This window comes from Echinops telfairi, unplaced genomic scaffold (genome assembly GCF_000313985.2).
Source record: "Echinops telfairi isolate 266 unplaced genomic scaffold, ASM31398v2 ScPeMD7_7467;HRSCAF=8505_0, whole genome shotgun sequence".
Taxonomy (NCBI): Eukaryota; Metazoa; Chordata; class Mammalia; order Afrosoricida; family Tenrecidae; genus Echinops; species Echinops telfairi.
The window spans coordinates 5,478,168-5,494,430 of record NW_022111367.1 but is presented as its reverse complement, the minus strand read 5'-3'; the positions used below and the strand labels follow the sequence as shown (position 1 = coordinate 5,494,430).

The following is a 16,263-nucleotide window of genomic DNA, read 5'->3' as shown; positions in this document are numbered from 1 at the left end:
GTGGTAAAAGGAAGGGATGATTCAACCAAGGTGTAGTATAGCACCAACAAATCACACATTATTATTCCAGTTCCTGAATACTTCTTCCACAACCACCCCCACACCATGACCCAGTTCTAACTTACAAATCTGGCTAGACTGGAGAACACACATTGGTACAGATAAGAGCTCTCGACACATAGAATTCAGGAAAGATAAACCCCTCTGGAACAGTAATGGGAATAGCAATATCATGAGAGTAGGGGATGGCCAGGGTGAGAGAAGAAGGGTGAGAAAGTGGGAACCCATCACAAGATTGGATATATAGCGCCCTCCCAGGGGGATGAATAACAGATGTGGGTGAAGGGAGACAATGGACAGTGTAAGATATGCAGTAAAATAATAATATAGAATTGATCAAGGATACACGAGGATGGGAGGGGGAAAAAGAGAAGCTTATACCAAGGGCTCAAGTAGAAAATGTTTTGGAAACGATGATGGCAACAAATATGCTTGATACAATTGATGTATGGAATGTTTTAAGAGCGGTAAGAGCCCCCAATTAAATGATTTTTAGAAAATTATATTAATAATGATATTTTTTCCTTGAGCTTTTTGAAGCCCCTTTTATAGATTAGGAGTCAGCAACATTTGGCAATTGATTGGGGTAGGATGACTCCTACATTTCTGTTGTAAGCATTTGGGCTTTATTCTGGACAGGATGAGACGCCAAATGAGATTGGAGCAGGAGGTCCCGGGATCTGCTGTGCATTTGTCAGTGACCACTGTGGCTGCCGAGTGGAGAATCGATAACAGGAACAGCAGTGACAGCAGGGGGACTTTGTAGGATGATGATACAATGGTTTCCTTTTGAAGTATTTCAGATTGTTAAAAATTTCAAAAATTATGGTCTTTATGCCCTTTACTTAGATAACAAAAATGTTAACATTTTTTATAACATGACAAATATCAAAATCAGTGGCTTAATGCCGCAAAAATTTATTTCTTACAGTGCATGTCTTTTTTAATTCATATTTCATTTTTTCTTTCATGTAGTGATTCAGGTACCTAAGTTCCTTCCAGAATGTGGCTTCTCATGCCTTGGAATATTGGCATGCTCTAGGAGGAAGGATAAAGAGAAAGTGGAAATCTTCTGAGACAGTCTATGCAAGAAATTTTCTTAAAAATATTTATAATACTTCATTAGAACAATTTGATAATCTGAATTTTTTTACTGTCAAATAAGTGGCTATTTTATGTTCTTTATACAATATAATCTGTTTCAGAAATGTAAAGAAAAACGAGTATTTCTGACATTGCTAAGTATTTGTAGACTTTGTGAGAATGTATATGGGATAACTGTGGCACAGTTATTAGTTATTACTGTGTTCAGTACATAAAGAGGTTCATTGCCAAAGAGCTTGCCCCAGGAAAAAAATATTATAGCCATGCCATAGCCAGCACTTGTATTTCACACTGCAGTGCACTATCCTAGATACGTGGTAATGTCTCCTCCTCCCCACAGTCTTAGTAGGCTAGCCAGGTTCATATAATGACTAGTAAGAGTAACACAGCCACCATCCTCCCATTTTATAGTCAAGAAAACTGACGTTTAAGGATGTAAGTAGAATCTGAATGTTCCATTCTGGCACTGCAGTCTAAGGATACCTGATATTTAAGAATGAAAAGTCTAATTGAGCTTTGTAGATCCCGCTTTTCTTCTTCTCTGTTAACATCAGGGCGATGGGGCAAGCAGCGGTTAAGCAAACAGTTAATGATTCTGAACAGTGCAATATTTTCCATTCCTTGAATTATGGCTATTGTTTTAGGTCAATTAATTACCTTTTTAAATGTCCACTTTGGTCTTTATAATAATTGATTTCATGCTACATTGATTTTAAGGAGAGGGTTTTTTATTCTTTTTTGCCCCTCAGTATTCAGCCATTCATTTGTTCTTTGAACAAACATTTGTTATATGCTAGGAGCTGCACTAAATTCGAAATCCTTCACAGTCACATGTACTTGGTGACGAATGTCCAGCTGTGTCTCTTCTCCTAGGTGGGGTGACTGCTCTCTGTTGGGACCCAGTCCAGCGAGTGCTCTTCTCCGGCAGTTCTGATCACTCTGTCATCATGTGGGACATCGGAGGGAGAAAAGGAACAGCTATCGAGCTGCAAGGGCACAAGTAAGGTTGCTGGTACTTCTATGAGGAACTCTGGGGAGGGAGCCACCGTGGCCAGCCAGAACAGAGGCATGCTGCCCAGCGTCTGAGGCAGGATCTAAACAAGGGAAGAAATGTGGCAGGGCACAAATACTTTGATTCATTTCTGGGCACAAGCACGTTTGATTATTCATACCACATCTCACTCCATAAAAGGATTTGATAGTTTTATAAAAGCCATAAAATAAAATAATGGCACAAAGTAAATAAAGATAAGAATGAGAAATAGGGAAAATATACAAGTAAAAATATAGGCGAGAGAAAAAAGCTTAACAATATGAGCTATGAGGGCCTACAGAATTTCTGAAATTGAGTTCAAGATGTTTCTTCCAACTTCCTATCAGCTTAAGGCAAATGGGAGAGGTGATACAGTACATTTTGTAACTCAAAAAGTCTTAATTGACTACCTTCCTTGATCCATCATCAGGTTCGTCTTCCTTGAGGGTGATCTATGGAGAGTTGGGATTGAGAGCAGAGAAAGCCTCCTGAAAGAAGTGCTCAGACTTTGCTGTGTGCAAAAGCCTTGCCAAGGAATTGGTTCAGGTGATTCCTGGGGCCTATCCGCTGAGCCCCTGACTGCCCTGTGCAGAGCCAGCACTGATCAGAGAGCTGAGGTTTACATCTGCTTTGGAACTCCAGAGTCAACCTGAATTGTTTGTAACCTGTGTAGTTTTCCAAATGATCCTGAGGGTGACCCGAACAGCCATGAACAGATGTAAGAACTGCCCCCTGGAAACCGAGTGCTGACAGCTTTACTGTACATCTGTAAAGAAATATTTGTTTCAAAGCACTCTCCTAAGTAGTTAAACTCAGTTTGGGATTGTTGAGTATGAGCTTTTAAATTATGGAAGACCCAGACACAAATGTTATTTTATCTGTAGAGTTTGAGTTTGCAGATTAGCTATTCATCCCTTTTGTTTCACAGTCGGGGAAATTGAAGCCACTCAGGGCTTATGACAGGTATTACCATCAGCTTACTAGAGGAGCTCTCCCGTATAGTCTCCATGAGAAGGGAAGTGAGGAACAGAAGCCACACCACAGTTCTGTTTCCTCATATTCATGTATTTTCTAGTCTGACAGGTAAGTCCTGCCAGTTCTTACTATCTCAGAGCAATAAAATGCAGGTGAGATGTAGATTAATATGATTCCTCTAACCATAATTTCTTAGATGATGTATTATAATTCTGGATTCTGTGGGTATGGCTTGACTGTCACTTTGCCATACTGTACTGTGGTGGCTGTGTGTTGCTGTGATGTGAGAAACTGTCATTGGTGTTCCAAATCTCAGTGGTGTCTCCCAAGGGAACATGATTCATTAGCGCTTCCAGACGAAGAGTGTGAAAAAGGCACAGGCTGCCCGCTTGTGAGGAGTTAGCCACTGAGGACTGTTATGACTAACAGTGGAACATTGGCAGACACTGAAACCCTCCTGACCATTTTCCAATATGGCGCCAGAAGATGAGCCCCTTAGGTGGGAAGGCGATTGAAGTATGACTGAGGAAGAGCTATCTCGTATGGATTGACCATAATGCTGTGGGTAGCGTAAATGTCTTCGGGAGTAAAGCCTTCTGGATCTTAATTTGCTGATGTGACATGACTCAACATGAGAGGAAGCAGCTGCAAGTATCTATTAATAATAGAACTTAGAATATGTGAAGTATGAATCCAGGAAAATTGGAAGTGGTCAAAAATAAAATGGAATGCATACAAATCAATATTCTAGGCATTAGTAAACCGAAATGGACTGGTACTGGCCACTTTGATTCAGTCCGTCATATGGTTTATTATTGCCAACAGTGATATGATCCAGAGGAATTGTGTTACATTCATCATGTAAAAGGACATTTCAAGATCTATCTTGAAGTATAGTGATGTCTGTTAGGATAAAATCTATACTGATAAAAGGATATCCAGTCAGTACAGCTATTTCTCAAATGTTTGCACCAATGACCAGAACTCATGATGAAGATATTTTTTTTAATCGTTTTATTAGGGGCTCATACAAGTCTTATCACAATCCATACGTACATCAATTGTATAAAGCACATTTGTACATTCATTGCCCTCATCCTCAAAACATTTGCTCTCCACTTAAGCCTCTGGCACCAACTCCTCATTTTTCCCCTCCCTCCCCACTCCCCAATCTCTCATGAACCCTTGATAATTTATAAATTATTATTTTGTCTTATCTTGCCCTGTCCGACGTCTCCCTTCACCCACTTTTCTGTTGTCCATCCCCCAAGGAGGAGGTCACATGTAGATCCTTGTAATCGGTTCCCCCGATGAAGAAATTTCAGAATTTTACCTACATCATCAGTTAGAAATTGATCAAATGTGAAGTCAAGATGCTCTAGTAATAATTAGCTGCAGGAATGCAAACGTTGGAAACAAGAGGGAGGACCAGTAGTTGGAAAATATGGTCTTGGTGAGAGAAACACAGCTGGAGATCGCATGGTAGAAATTTGCAAGACCAATGACTTCTTCATCACAAATACCTTTTTTTAACCTCACAAATGGTGACTATATGCATGGACTTCTCCAGATGGGATACACAGAGATGTCGAATTGACTACATCTGTGGGAAGAGATGATTGAAATGCTTGTTATTAGCAGCTAAACCCAGGCCAGGGGCTGCCTGTAGAATAGACCATCAATTGCTCATATGTAAGTTTAGATCAAAGTTGAAAACAAGTTCATGAAAGCCAAAATACAGCCGTGAGTCTGTCCCACCTGAATTTTGAGAACATCTCAACAACATATTTTATGCAGTGAACACTAATGACAGAGACCTGATGAGCTGTGGGAAGACATCATTTATGGAATTAGCAAAGGTCTCTTTAAAAAAACAGGAAAGGGAGAAAAGATCGAACTGTATGTCAGAAGAGACTCTGAAACTTGCTCTTACTCATAAAGTAGCTATGACAAATAGAAGAAATGACCAAGTCAAAGAGGTCAACAGAAGATGACAAAGGGCAACAGGAGAAGACAAAATAAAATACCATCATGAAATGTGCAAACACCTAGAATTTGAAAACTAAAAAAGAACATGCTCAGTGTACCTTAAACTGAAAGAACAAAAGGAAAAATTCAAGCCTTGGGTTGCAATATTGAAAGATTCTGTGGGCAAAATATTGAATGATGCAAGAAGATGGAAGGGATACAGAGTCACTGTACAAAAAACAACTACTTGACATGCAACCATTTAAAGGGGTAGCATAGGCCCAATAAACAATAATACTAAAGGAAGAAGTCAAACTGTATTGAAGACATTCGCCAAGAACATGGGTGAAGGAGTTGATGGGAATACCAGTGGAAATGTTTCAGGAAGCTGATGAAGCCCTGGAAGCACTCACTCATATATTTGAAAAACAGATACCTAGCAAACTGGAAGAGATCCATATTTGTACCCATCCCAAAGAAAGATGCCCCAATAGAATGTACACGTTATAAAACAATATCATTGACAGCACAAGCAAGCACAGTTTTGCTGAGGATCATCCAACAATGGTTGCAGCAGTACATTGACAGGGGGCTGTCAGAAATTCAGTCCCGATTCAGAAGGAGGAGGCACAAGGATGTCAAAGCTGACGTCCCATGGATGTTGACCGAAAGCAGAGAATACCTGAAAGATGTTTACTTGTGTTTTATTGACTATACAAAGGAATTCAACTGTATGGGCCATAACTAACTTGGGTAGCCTTGAGAAGAATGGGAGTCCCAGACACTACATCGTGCTCATGTGGAAGTTGTACATGGATCAAGAGACAGTGGGCAAACAGAACAAGGAAATCTTTTCCTGTCATAAAATCAGGAAAGGGGTGTGTCAGGGTTGTATCTTCTCACCGTACTTATTCAATCTGTGTGTGAAGAGGAATGTGACATCAGGACCGGAGGAAGGCTTATTAATAACTTGGACTCTGCAGATGACACAACCTTACTTGCTGAAAGTGAGGAGGATTTGAAGCACTTGCTGATCAAGATCAAGGATTGCAGCCTTTGGTAATGGATTGCAACTCAATGTAAAGAACTCAAAATCCTCACAACTGGACTAGTAGTAACATCATGATAAAAGGAGGAAAGACTGAAGGATTTTGCCTTGCTTGGATACACAATCAGTGCTCATGGTGGCAGTTGTCAAGAGATCAAATGGCACATTGCATTGGGCAAATTTGCAGAAGACCTCTTTGAAGTGTGGAAAAGCAAGTACATTAATTTGAGGACTAAGGTCCTCAACGCCATGGTCTACCAAGCCAGGATATTTTCAATCACCTCCTTTGCATGTGCAGTTTTACATTGAACAAAAGAGACCGAAGAAGAATGGACGCATTTGCATTGTGATGTTGGCAAAGGATATTAAAAGTACTGTGAACTGCTCAAAGAACCAACAAATCTGTCTTGGAAGAAGTACAGCCATAATGCTTCTTAAAAGCAAGATGGCAAGACTTTGTCTCATGCACTTTGGCCATGTTATCAGAAGAGACCAGTACTGGAGAAGGACATCATCCTTGATCAAGTAGAGGGCAGCGAAAAGAGAGGAACACCCTCAATAAAATGGATTAACATGGTAGCTGCAATGATGAACTCACGTATAACAGTTGTGAGGTGGCCCAGGCCCAGTCAGTGTTGTTGTTGTTGTTGTACATAAGGTTGCTCTGAGTTGGAAGCTACTCAATAGCACTTAACAACAGTAATGCCACTTCCTTTAATTCCATTTTGGTAGGAGTTTTCTGCCATGCTAAAGAATAGGATTAAGATGGGATTAGGGGTCCAATGTAGAACAGGATGTGAACCATGCCATCACCCTTAGTTTCTTTATGGGTATGGTCTGCTGAAAGACAAAAATCACACCTTCCTGAAAACCACTTTCTGACACAGAGAGAAATCCTAGTACCCTCAGAAATACCGCAGTTTGTGATCTGAAAGGGTGCAGTCCAAGACTGGAGGTACCAAAAACAGTGGCATGAAGACCCTGGGACAGAGCAAAGGAGCCAGGCTGAGGCAAAAGGCCGAGGCACGAGATTTTTAGAGAGAACAGAGGAGCAATGCTGAGACTTTGAGAGTGTGAGGCAAAGCATCAACTGGTTTCCTGGTTCGCAGAGGCAGAGGCCAACGGACAGGCTGAGTAGCAGAGCAGAAAGAGTTGGCTGCTGGTTCAGGAGAGGCACTGCTATAGACGACTGTTGTATCTCTACTGCTTCCTGATTCTGACTTCTGGCAACCTGTTACTTTCTGTAATAAACTCCATAATTGTGAGTTTTGTCTGTGAGTTCTTTAAGGAACTATTGAATCCGACACAGAAGTGTAGGGTGCTATGGGAGGGACAGTGGATGTCAGAACAGGTGAAGAAGGAGTGGAGAGTAGAAGCATGGCTAACCTCTGCCTTGTGACAATAAGGAAACCAGATATGGAAGTCAGATAAGACCCATTTCCTAGCCATAGTCTGCATTTGGAGTCAGTAGTGAGATTCCTTGCAATGCCTTCAGATTCATGAGAGAATGGGGGTTTTTTAAGAGAAAAAATGAATATGGCTAGGGAAATGAAATGTGTCATTGCTTATGAGGTAGTTTATTTGGTTATTTTTACCTGAAGTGGATGAAAGGAATGTAAGGGATTAAACTGCAGCTTGGGGAGAAACGCCACATTTGGAGATGCCTGGAGCCAAATCTAGATTCTTTGAACAAAATGACTGATAGAAGGCCAGGGATGAGGAATATACTCCACCAGGGCCCTGTGGCCATATCTATATGAATGTGAAAAGAATAATGAACTTGAGTGTTTAAAAAAAGATTGTAGGTGACTGCATTACAGATACCGTTTTCTCCTACCTTGTTTTGTAAAGTAGACATGTATGTGCTATAGAAATGGATATTGGGAATTATGATTAGAGGGAGCATGTAAATCAAAATTTCAGCCTATATTGATTCAATTTTGCTAAAGAGGGGTTTGAAATTACCCAAAAGAAGCAGGCTTTTGTTTTAAGATAAGTAAGGGGGCTTACCTGCAAACAGTCCCACCAAGAACCTTGAGCATCAGGCTGGAATGTTAGCAAGCAAGTTTGCTTTTGGAGGCACCTAACCTGGGCAGATCTGTGTCTAGCAGAGGAAACTGAGCACCTAGATGCATTTGTTGAATGTGGATAGTGCAGTAATAAAGAAACAGGCTGAGTTTGGACATGCTACATTAGTCTCTGTTGGCCTGGTTCACAGATGCTAAAGATGAGAGAAGAAGAAGAGCTGCTAGCTAGTGGAAAGTTTAAAGGGCGTATAGATTTTGCATCTGTGAAGGGGCCAGCTATCTAAAGTGCAGGGGGGTAGGTGTGAATCTTGAGCTTGCTACTGGTGCTCATTTGATCTAAGGATGGCTAGTGATGAGAAGCCAACCAACCGAAGAAAGAAAGATATATATTACTGTGAACTGGTATAAACTGCTGGAAGATGCCTATTCTAAACTAGACTTTGCTTATGGATGCAGTCCAACTGTAACGAAGATTCTTCTCATCTTGCTTGTCTCTGCAAAGTACTGGGTTGATAGGAAGGGCAACTTAGATATTAACTATCTAAAGCAAAGGGTGATAAATGCGTGAAATAGCTGGCTTACAAGCTTTCATGGGTGTGTTTAGTCTCAAAATTAGAGAACAAGGGAGGATGTCCAGTAAATAGTTTCTCAATATTGAATATTGAGAAAATATCCCAGCCCAGTCCAGATCAAGTCCACAAATCTATTAGCCCATATCTCCGATACCAATCTTTAAAGTCCTCTTCAGACTCATGAAACACATGCAATGACTCCAAATGCAGGAACATCACAGGCCAGTGGGTGGGAAGTCTTGTGGATCCAGCTAAGCATCTCAGCTCTGGCTGGGGTCTGCACATGGCTATACCAGCTCAGGGCACGAGTATAGTTCCATGTGTCTTGTCAGTAGAGACTCTCTCGGGGAGTGAACCAAGAGAGAGAGAGAGACTCCCTCCTACCTCCAAGGAGGAAAATACAGGAGTTCCCAGGATCCTCAGGAGAAGATCATGCCCACACAGAGGCCTCATTGGCTATGGCCCGATTGATAGACTAGACTCTGGGCCTGCACTCTTAATCCTCTCAAATCCCAAATAGACACCAGATTACATAACTACCACAACCAGATAGAAGTTTACTTGTGTTCTATTGACTGTGCAAAAGTATTCGATGGCATAATAAACTATGGATAACACTGCAAGAATGAGAATTCCAGAAGTTATACTCCTGTGAAACCTGTGCATGGACCAAGAGACTGTTTGTTGCACAAAGGAATACTGTGTGGCTTAAAATCAGAGAAGATGTTTGTCAGTGTTACATACTTAACATATTTATCTAATCTGTATGGTGGGCAAATAATCCAAGAAGCTGGGCTATCTGAAGAAGAACTCAACTTCATGATTGAAGTAAGACTCATTGATAGTCTTTGATGTGCAAATAACACAACCTGCATTTTCATTCTGAAATGAAGAGGGTTTAATATGGATTACATCTCAATATAAAATAGAAATCCTCACAATTGGGCCAATAAGCGGCATCATGATAAATAGAAAATATTGAACGTGCCTGGGATTTCACTCTACTTAGATCACAGTCAGTGCCCATGGAAGTCAAGAAATCAAACAACATGTTAGATTGGGCAAATATGCTGCAAAAGATGTCACTTTGACGACTGAGATACTTCAGGCCCAAGTCATAGTATTTTAATCACCTCATGTGTATGCAAAGCTGGAAATTAATAAGCAAGACTGAAGAAGAATTATATGGTATCAGCAAGAATATTGATTATATCATGGACTTGCAGAAAAATAAACATATCTGTCTTGGAAGAAATACAGCATGAACACTTCTTAGACATGAGGATTGTGAAGCTTCAACTCAGATATCTTGAACATGTTATCAGGTGTTACCAGTCCCCGGATGAGAACATTGTGCTTGTTAAGTAGAAGATCAGTGACAAAGGAAACCCGTGACGTGACGAGATGGATTGACACACTGGCTATGCCCGTGAACTTAAAACTGCCAATGACTGTGAAGACAGTGTAGGACATTGGGCCACTATGAATTTGAACTGACTATACAACATCTAACAATGATTATCCATCAATTAATTCAATGTAATAGTCTGTATAAAGTACTCTTAAGAAATTCACTTTATGGTGTGAGTGGTGATACTGGGAGGGTAGAGGGAGAGTGGGTTGGAAAGAGGGAACCGATTACAAGGAACTATATGTGACCTCCTCCCTGGGGGACGGACAACTGAAAAGAGGGTGAAGGGAGATGTTGGACAGGGCAAGATATGACAAAATAACAATTTATAAAGTATCAAGGGTTCATGAGGGAGGGGGGAGCGGGGAAGGAGGGGAAAATGAGGACCGAATGCCGGGGGCTTAAGTGGAGAGCAAATGTTTTGAGCATAATGTGGGCAATGAATGTGCAAATGCACTTTACACAATCGATGTATGTATGGATTGTGATAAGAGTTGTATGAACCCCTAATAAAATGATTTTTAAAAATTCTCTTTAAATTAATACATTACAAAAGTTTGTGGGAATATTTTACGATCTTTTCATTCCATTTTTCCATAAACTTCTTGAAGCCTCATATAAAAACATTTTAACATGAGTTCTAATAAAATATATCTATAGAGATCTATGTAGACATTATATAGGAGAATTATTTGCTTAAGGTAAGTGGTGATTCAGTGGTTGAATTCTCACCTCTAAATGTGAGACCAGTCCAGTGCACCTCAGCCAACCACCCATCTTTCACTGGAAGCATAAATGTTGTCATGATTCCCAGCAGGTGTTAATGGAGCTTCGAGACTATGATGAGGTAAGAAGAAGAGCTGGTGATTTTTTTTTTTAGTCAGCCAGTAAAAACCCTATTAAATCACAGTGATGTGGGCTCTTTGTGCACCGGGTCTTCATGACTTGGAGACTAACTTGATAGCAGTTAACAACAACATTGGTTGATTTGACCAGTAATCTTTTCTAAGTTTAGGAGAAATATTCCTAAGTAAAATAATGTACTTTTGTCAACACTGATAAATTAGATTCCAGATACAACTTTTAAAAAAACCTAATCTATTCATCTCATTTGCCAAAGAGTTACCTTGATTTTTTAATATGGATTTTTAATATGTGATTGTGTTGGTTAATAGTTTCTGTAAGGAGAATTTATTTTTAAGTCTAGCACTTTTAAAGTATTAGGAATTCAACATCTATTTTCTATGGATTTTTACTTTAAGGTAAGCAATCAGAACAAATTCTATTCTGTTATAATCTAATTTATTGGTACCATCTGGAAATAGGGGAGCATTTCATATACAGCCAGAGGTACCAGGCTTCCTGAATTATGGTAAGACACAATTTTACAACCTCCGCTGCAGGTTGAGAGTTAACACAGAAACGTACACAAAAACTTTCCTATCCAGTATCAAAAAGATTCTTCCAGAAGGCACCAAATTCTTAATTATTTTGAGCTCAAAACAGACAACTAACAAACATCAAAGGCCAAGAAACCACATACTCTCTTCCCTCTCTGATTCTTGGTTAGAAATTACCAAATTATCAGACCATAAAACCAAAATTCTCCATCACTGCAGGCACTAAGAAGGAATAATTTGTCAGCCATGGACAAACTAGAAGCAAAACTAAATAACAGAATCAGTAGCGAATAAAAACCAGAGAAAACCTACGCTACTATGTGTTGACTCTGGCAGCCAAAAGGAGAGACGCGGGGACTTAAGCCGCTCATGGGAGCTCTTTGGAAAGCAGCGTCACCCGCGCTGTCAGATAGACCCATGGGCGTCTTGGAGGATGGCCTCCAAAGCTCGCGAAACATATTTTAAAAGGAAAAATGAAATGATGGCTCTTGATCAGTTGTCGAAAGAACCTGTGCCAGCAGTTTACAGTAGGGTAGGAGAGCACCATCAGTATGTTACAGCCAGGAAAACAGTCGATGTTTCTCCAGTCAGCGCGAGGGACTGGCAAGGCTGCCTCTCACTGGCACCTCAGTGTAGAGAATCCTTTTGACGGAATTTGAACCACGGATACTCTGCTTACCATTAAATATCACGCAGCTGCTGTCAGCCTATTGTGATTCATGGCCACCCCATCAGAACTGGCTTTTGAAAGCGGATCACCAGGCTTTTCTTCTGAGAAACCTCTGGGTATATTGGAACCACGGACACTTTGGTTGTTACCCCGTGTTTAACCGTTTGTGCCACCCAAGGACTCCATCTACTTATTAGCATATCGAAAATGAAGTCATGCATCTATGAACCACACCACCAGTGACTGGCAGTGAGTGTGCACTGGTAGACTTGGTTACTGTCTATACCGCTGGGCCCGTCTCTTGCCCTTCTGATGTGTTACTCCCCCTGTTTTCTTTCACAGTGACAAAGTCCAGGCCCTCTCCTATGCCCAGCACACGCGGCAGCTAATTTCCTGTGGCTGTGATGGCGGCATTGTTGTCTGGAATATGGATGTTCAGCGGCAGGAGGTGGGTGCCACACAGGCTGGAGGTCTCTCCTTCTACCACAGCTGGCTTGGGTTCTACATGTGGGTGCTGTGGGAAAGCCCCTCAGCACCATTTGATTGTTTGTTTCTTATTTCATGTAAGCTACAATTATGACATGCTGTGTCAGCAAATAGAGTGTTATATTACAAAAGAGTGTCTTATTTTCATAAATTGGCATGTGACATTAGTGTAATGGAAATTTCATAGGAATTTTGATGTACATGGACCTATGCGACACCCTCAGGAAGGGAACACAGGAGACTTGCTCTAGCAGAACGTGGTAAAGAAATTAGATGGTGCCCGGTTATCACATAGAAAGCATCTGAGGTCTTAATGGCTTGTCTCCAAACAAGCAGCCAGCTAAGTCAGATGCCAAGTAAGTCCACAGGGAAGAAGTCACACCACCATTAGTCATCAAAGGATTGTGAACCAGGTCATCTGAAGGTAAAGGAGGAATTTGTATCAGAGCATAGACTGTGAGAATCAGGTGTGCAGAAGGCAATGAATGACAGTGGGAGCCCAAGATTCATTTGTGAAACTACATGGGAAATAAGCCTCCAGTGAACCCCCTCTGTCCACAATTGAGGGATGCAAGGAAAGGGGTTACTAAACAGAGTGATCAGAGGCATAAAACTGACTTGAATAGTTAAAACTTTGTAGATTCCCACAGAAGATGCATACTTCACCTGATCTGGTTTCCAACATTTGGTGTATTTTTGGTTTGGTTTTTGTTTGTACATATTAGGGTATATTTCAGAAGTGTCATGTCATTGGAGATCACGCTCTTGAAGTTGTGTTACATGTTTTTCCCCCATTTTTTGGTGTATGAAATCCAGGATTGACAAACCTATAGAGGCAGCAAGTAGAATAAGGGTTTTGGGGGGAGGGGGACAGTGTGGTGGGGGGTTGAAGAGGAGGTGATAAAAAGGTGTCCATGTAGGGAAAAAATGCTTGGAAACTGACTGTGGTAACAGTTGTACAAGCCTGCTGGATGTAATTGAATTATGGAATGATATATGTATTGAATCCTAATTAATAATATTTAAAAATAATTTTCATATAGATGAAGCTATTTAGACTTTAAATAGCCTATACTAATTGCTACAAAAGTACAAGTGAGAAAAAGGAATAATTTATTTTCAGGCAATTAGCCCTTTGGTTAAACTACCCACGGAAACCAGAAAACTCGTGTACTTTCAGTTACTAAGGAAAATGGTAGCTAGGGTGTGAGGAATGTTATTTAATAAAGGGAAGAATCCTTAGTTTGGAATTTAATAGAAATAATTATCTTTGTGCTTCTCTGTGACTTTGGAAACAGTTCTCCATATATAATTCTATGAGTATGCTGTTCTCTTTTTAAGCAAATACTTACATGTATTGTAGTGTTCTTTTTTATGAAGTTACCTTTTTCATCTCTGAGCATCTTAGCAACTGATGTGTTTTCTGAATGTCCCATCTGAGAAGCACTTTCCAGTTTACCAGTTTCTTACTCCCCCGGGATTATTCTGGGCAGACCTTCTCTTTGACAGTGTGTATTGCTCTCATTTGTTCCTTTACAGGGCACAAGGATTAGATAGATAGAAAGGAAACTAATAATATTAATATAATAACAAGGGTTCTGGGAGGGTAGAGTGGGGGAGGGTTGGGATAAAAGGGAGCTGATATCAAAGAGTGCAAGACGAAAGAAAATGTTTTGAAAATGATGGTGGCAACAATTGTACAATCATGCTTGATTTAATTGAACTATGGATGGTTATAATAGATGTAAGAGCTCCCAATAAAAATGGAAAAAAAGAAAGAAAAGAAATACTAAAAGTTAAGACAAAAGGTATTTCCCAGGGTTTTTTCCCGATACCCTCCCCCAGTCTCATTTCACGACAGGAGTAGCGACTGCCCACAATGAAATGCCTTTCAAATGTCATTCATGCCTAAAAAGATTAAAGCATTGTTTGCTTAAGCCATAAATCCATGGGAGTTCAAATTGTAACTAATTAAGATGATCATAACTGTTAGGACATGGATGTTGCATCATGTTGCTTTTGAAAAGGACAATGTGGCACTAAGAGCATGAAGGCAGGCACACTGTGACTGTGTGGTCCAGCGTGTCCCAGCTGGACTCTGTGCCAGGCTGTTGACCAAGGACTGTGTGCTGGCAGAGTCCTCCCTACGATGGGTTAGGGGCAGTCACAGGGGGCAGGGCCTGACTACTCCAGGGCCAGCTGACCAGATCAAGGGAGGGGAATTGGCTGGATTTGTGTCACTTGGATCGTGGACACAGTTCCAGGGAAGGACACTTGTGTGGTCTCTAGAGATACTAGATCAGTGGCTCCCAAAATGGGCCAGACCGCCCTGTAGGGGAAGCTGGTACCATCCAGGGAGTGCTACACAAGCAGATACCTACATTTTATCCTGGATTATGGGAGCCCTGCTCATGTAGTGGCTAAGCGCAGGCCTGCAGTCAGCATGGTCAGCGGTGCGAAACCAGCAGAACGATGGGGCTTTGTAATCCCACCAACAATTATGGGCTGGGGACTCCCAGGGGCTCATTAGGGGGCTGCCAGCATTGACCCCGTGGCAGTGAATTTTTAGTACAGTCTGTCATACAAACATTTTCAATTGCCAAGGGAACACCGAGTAGTTATTTTTCGTTTTTTGTGATTTTGTTGTTATGTTTTCTGAAAAAGAGCTGGTAGGCCTAATAAGTTTGGGGACAACCTATATACTAGACGGTTATTGGGGAACCCTTAGAGCCCTTTTGCTTCAACTGTGCATCTTGACTTGCTGGTGCGTGGGTATTGAATACTTGTTGAGGGATATTAAATTATCGTAAAGCTTTAAATACACAAGGAGAATAGTTCTGTAACTTTTCACCTGTGTCAATTTTTTTTTTTTTTATGGTTTACAACTTTTTTTTTTTTAACATTTTATTAGGGGCTCATACAACTGTTATCCCAATCCATACACACATCAATTGTGTAAAGCCCATTTGTACATCGTTTCTCAAAACATTTTCTCTCCATTTAAACCCCCGACAATAGGTCCTCATTTTTCCCCTCCCTCCCCGCTCCCCCCTCCCTCATGAGCCCTTGATAGTTTATAAATGGGTATTTTGTCATATCTTGTCCTGTCCGACGTCTCCCCCCACCCACTTTTCGGTTGTCTGTCCCCCAGGGAGGAGGTCACACACAGTTCCATGTAATCAGTTCCCTCTTTCCTACCCATTCTCCCTTTACCCTCCCTGTCACCTGTGTCAAATTTTATAAACAAATCACATGAGTGATTTTTCAACAACAAAAAATCTGTATCAGTGGAGTTCCTTCATAGTTAGGCCTAGCACTGTGCTTTGATCTCTGTGGGAAGTCTGACATGTATGTGAAGCCACCTGCACCTTGCACTGCCGACAGAAAAGATAATCACTACATTTAGTCACTTGCTACTTATAGGTACCCAATAGGGCCCCTGTGGGTTTTCCTCATGGGAGGAAAAAGATGTATTTTTCTCCTGTAGAGTGGCTGATGGTTTCAAACTG

The 16,263-nt window shown here is 40.9% G+C and overlaps 1 protein-coding gene across 3 annotated transcripts in view; it reads left to right on the top strand.

Moving 5' to 3' along the window:
- Positions 1-16,263, top strand: part of WDFY2 (WD repeat and FYVE domain containing 2) — a 206,353-nt gene that overhangs the window by 178,321 nt on the left and 11,769 nt on the right. For all 3 annotated transcript variants that reach the window (XR_006679435.1, XM_045283770.1, XM_004704266.2), the window contains exons 7-8: positions 2,038-2,164; positions 12,611-12,716. Coding sequence is in view for 2 of the 3 variants with exons in the window: in XM_045283770.1 (XP_045139705.1) it covers positions 2,038-2,164; positions 12,611-12,716 (233 nt within the window). In the remaining variant the exon portion in view is untranslated. The remainder of the gene's footprint in view (positions 1-2,037; positions 2,165-12,610; positions 12,717-16,263) is intronic.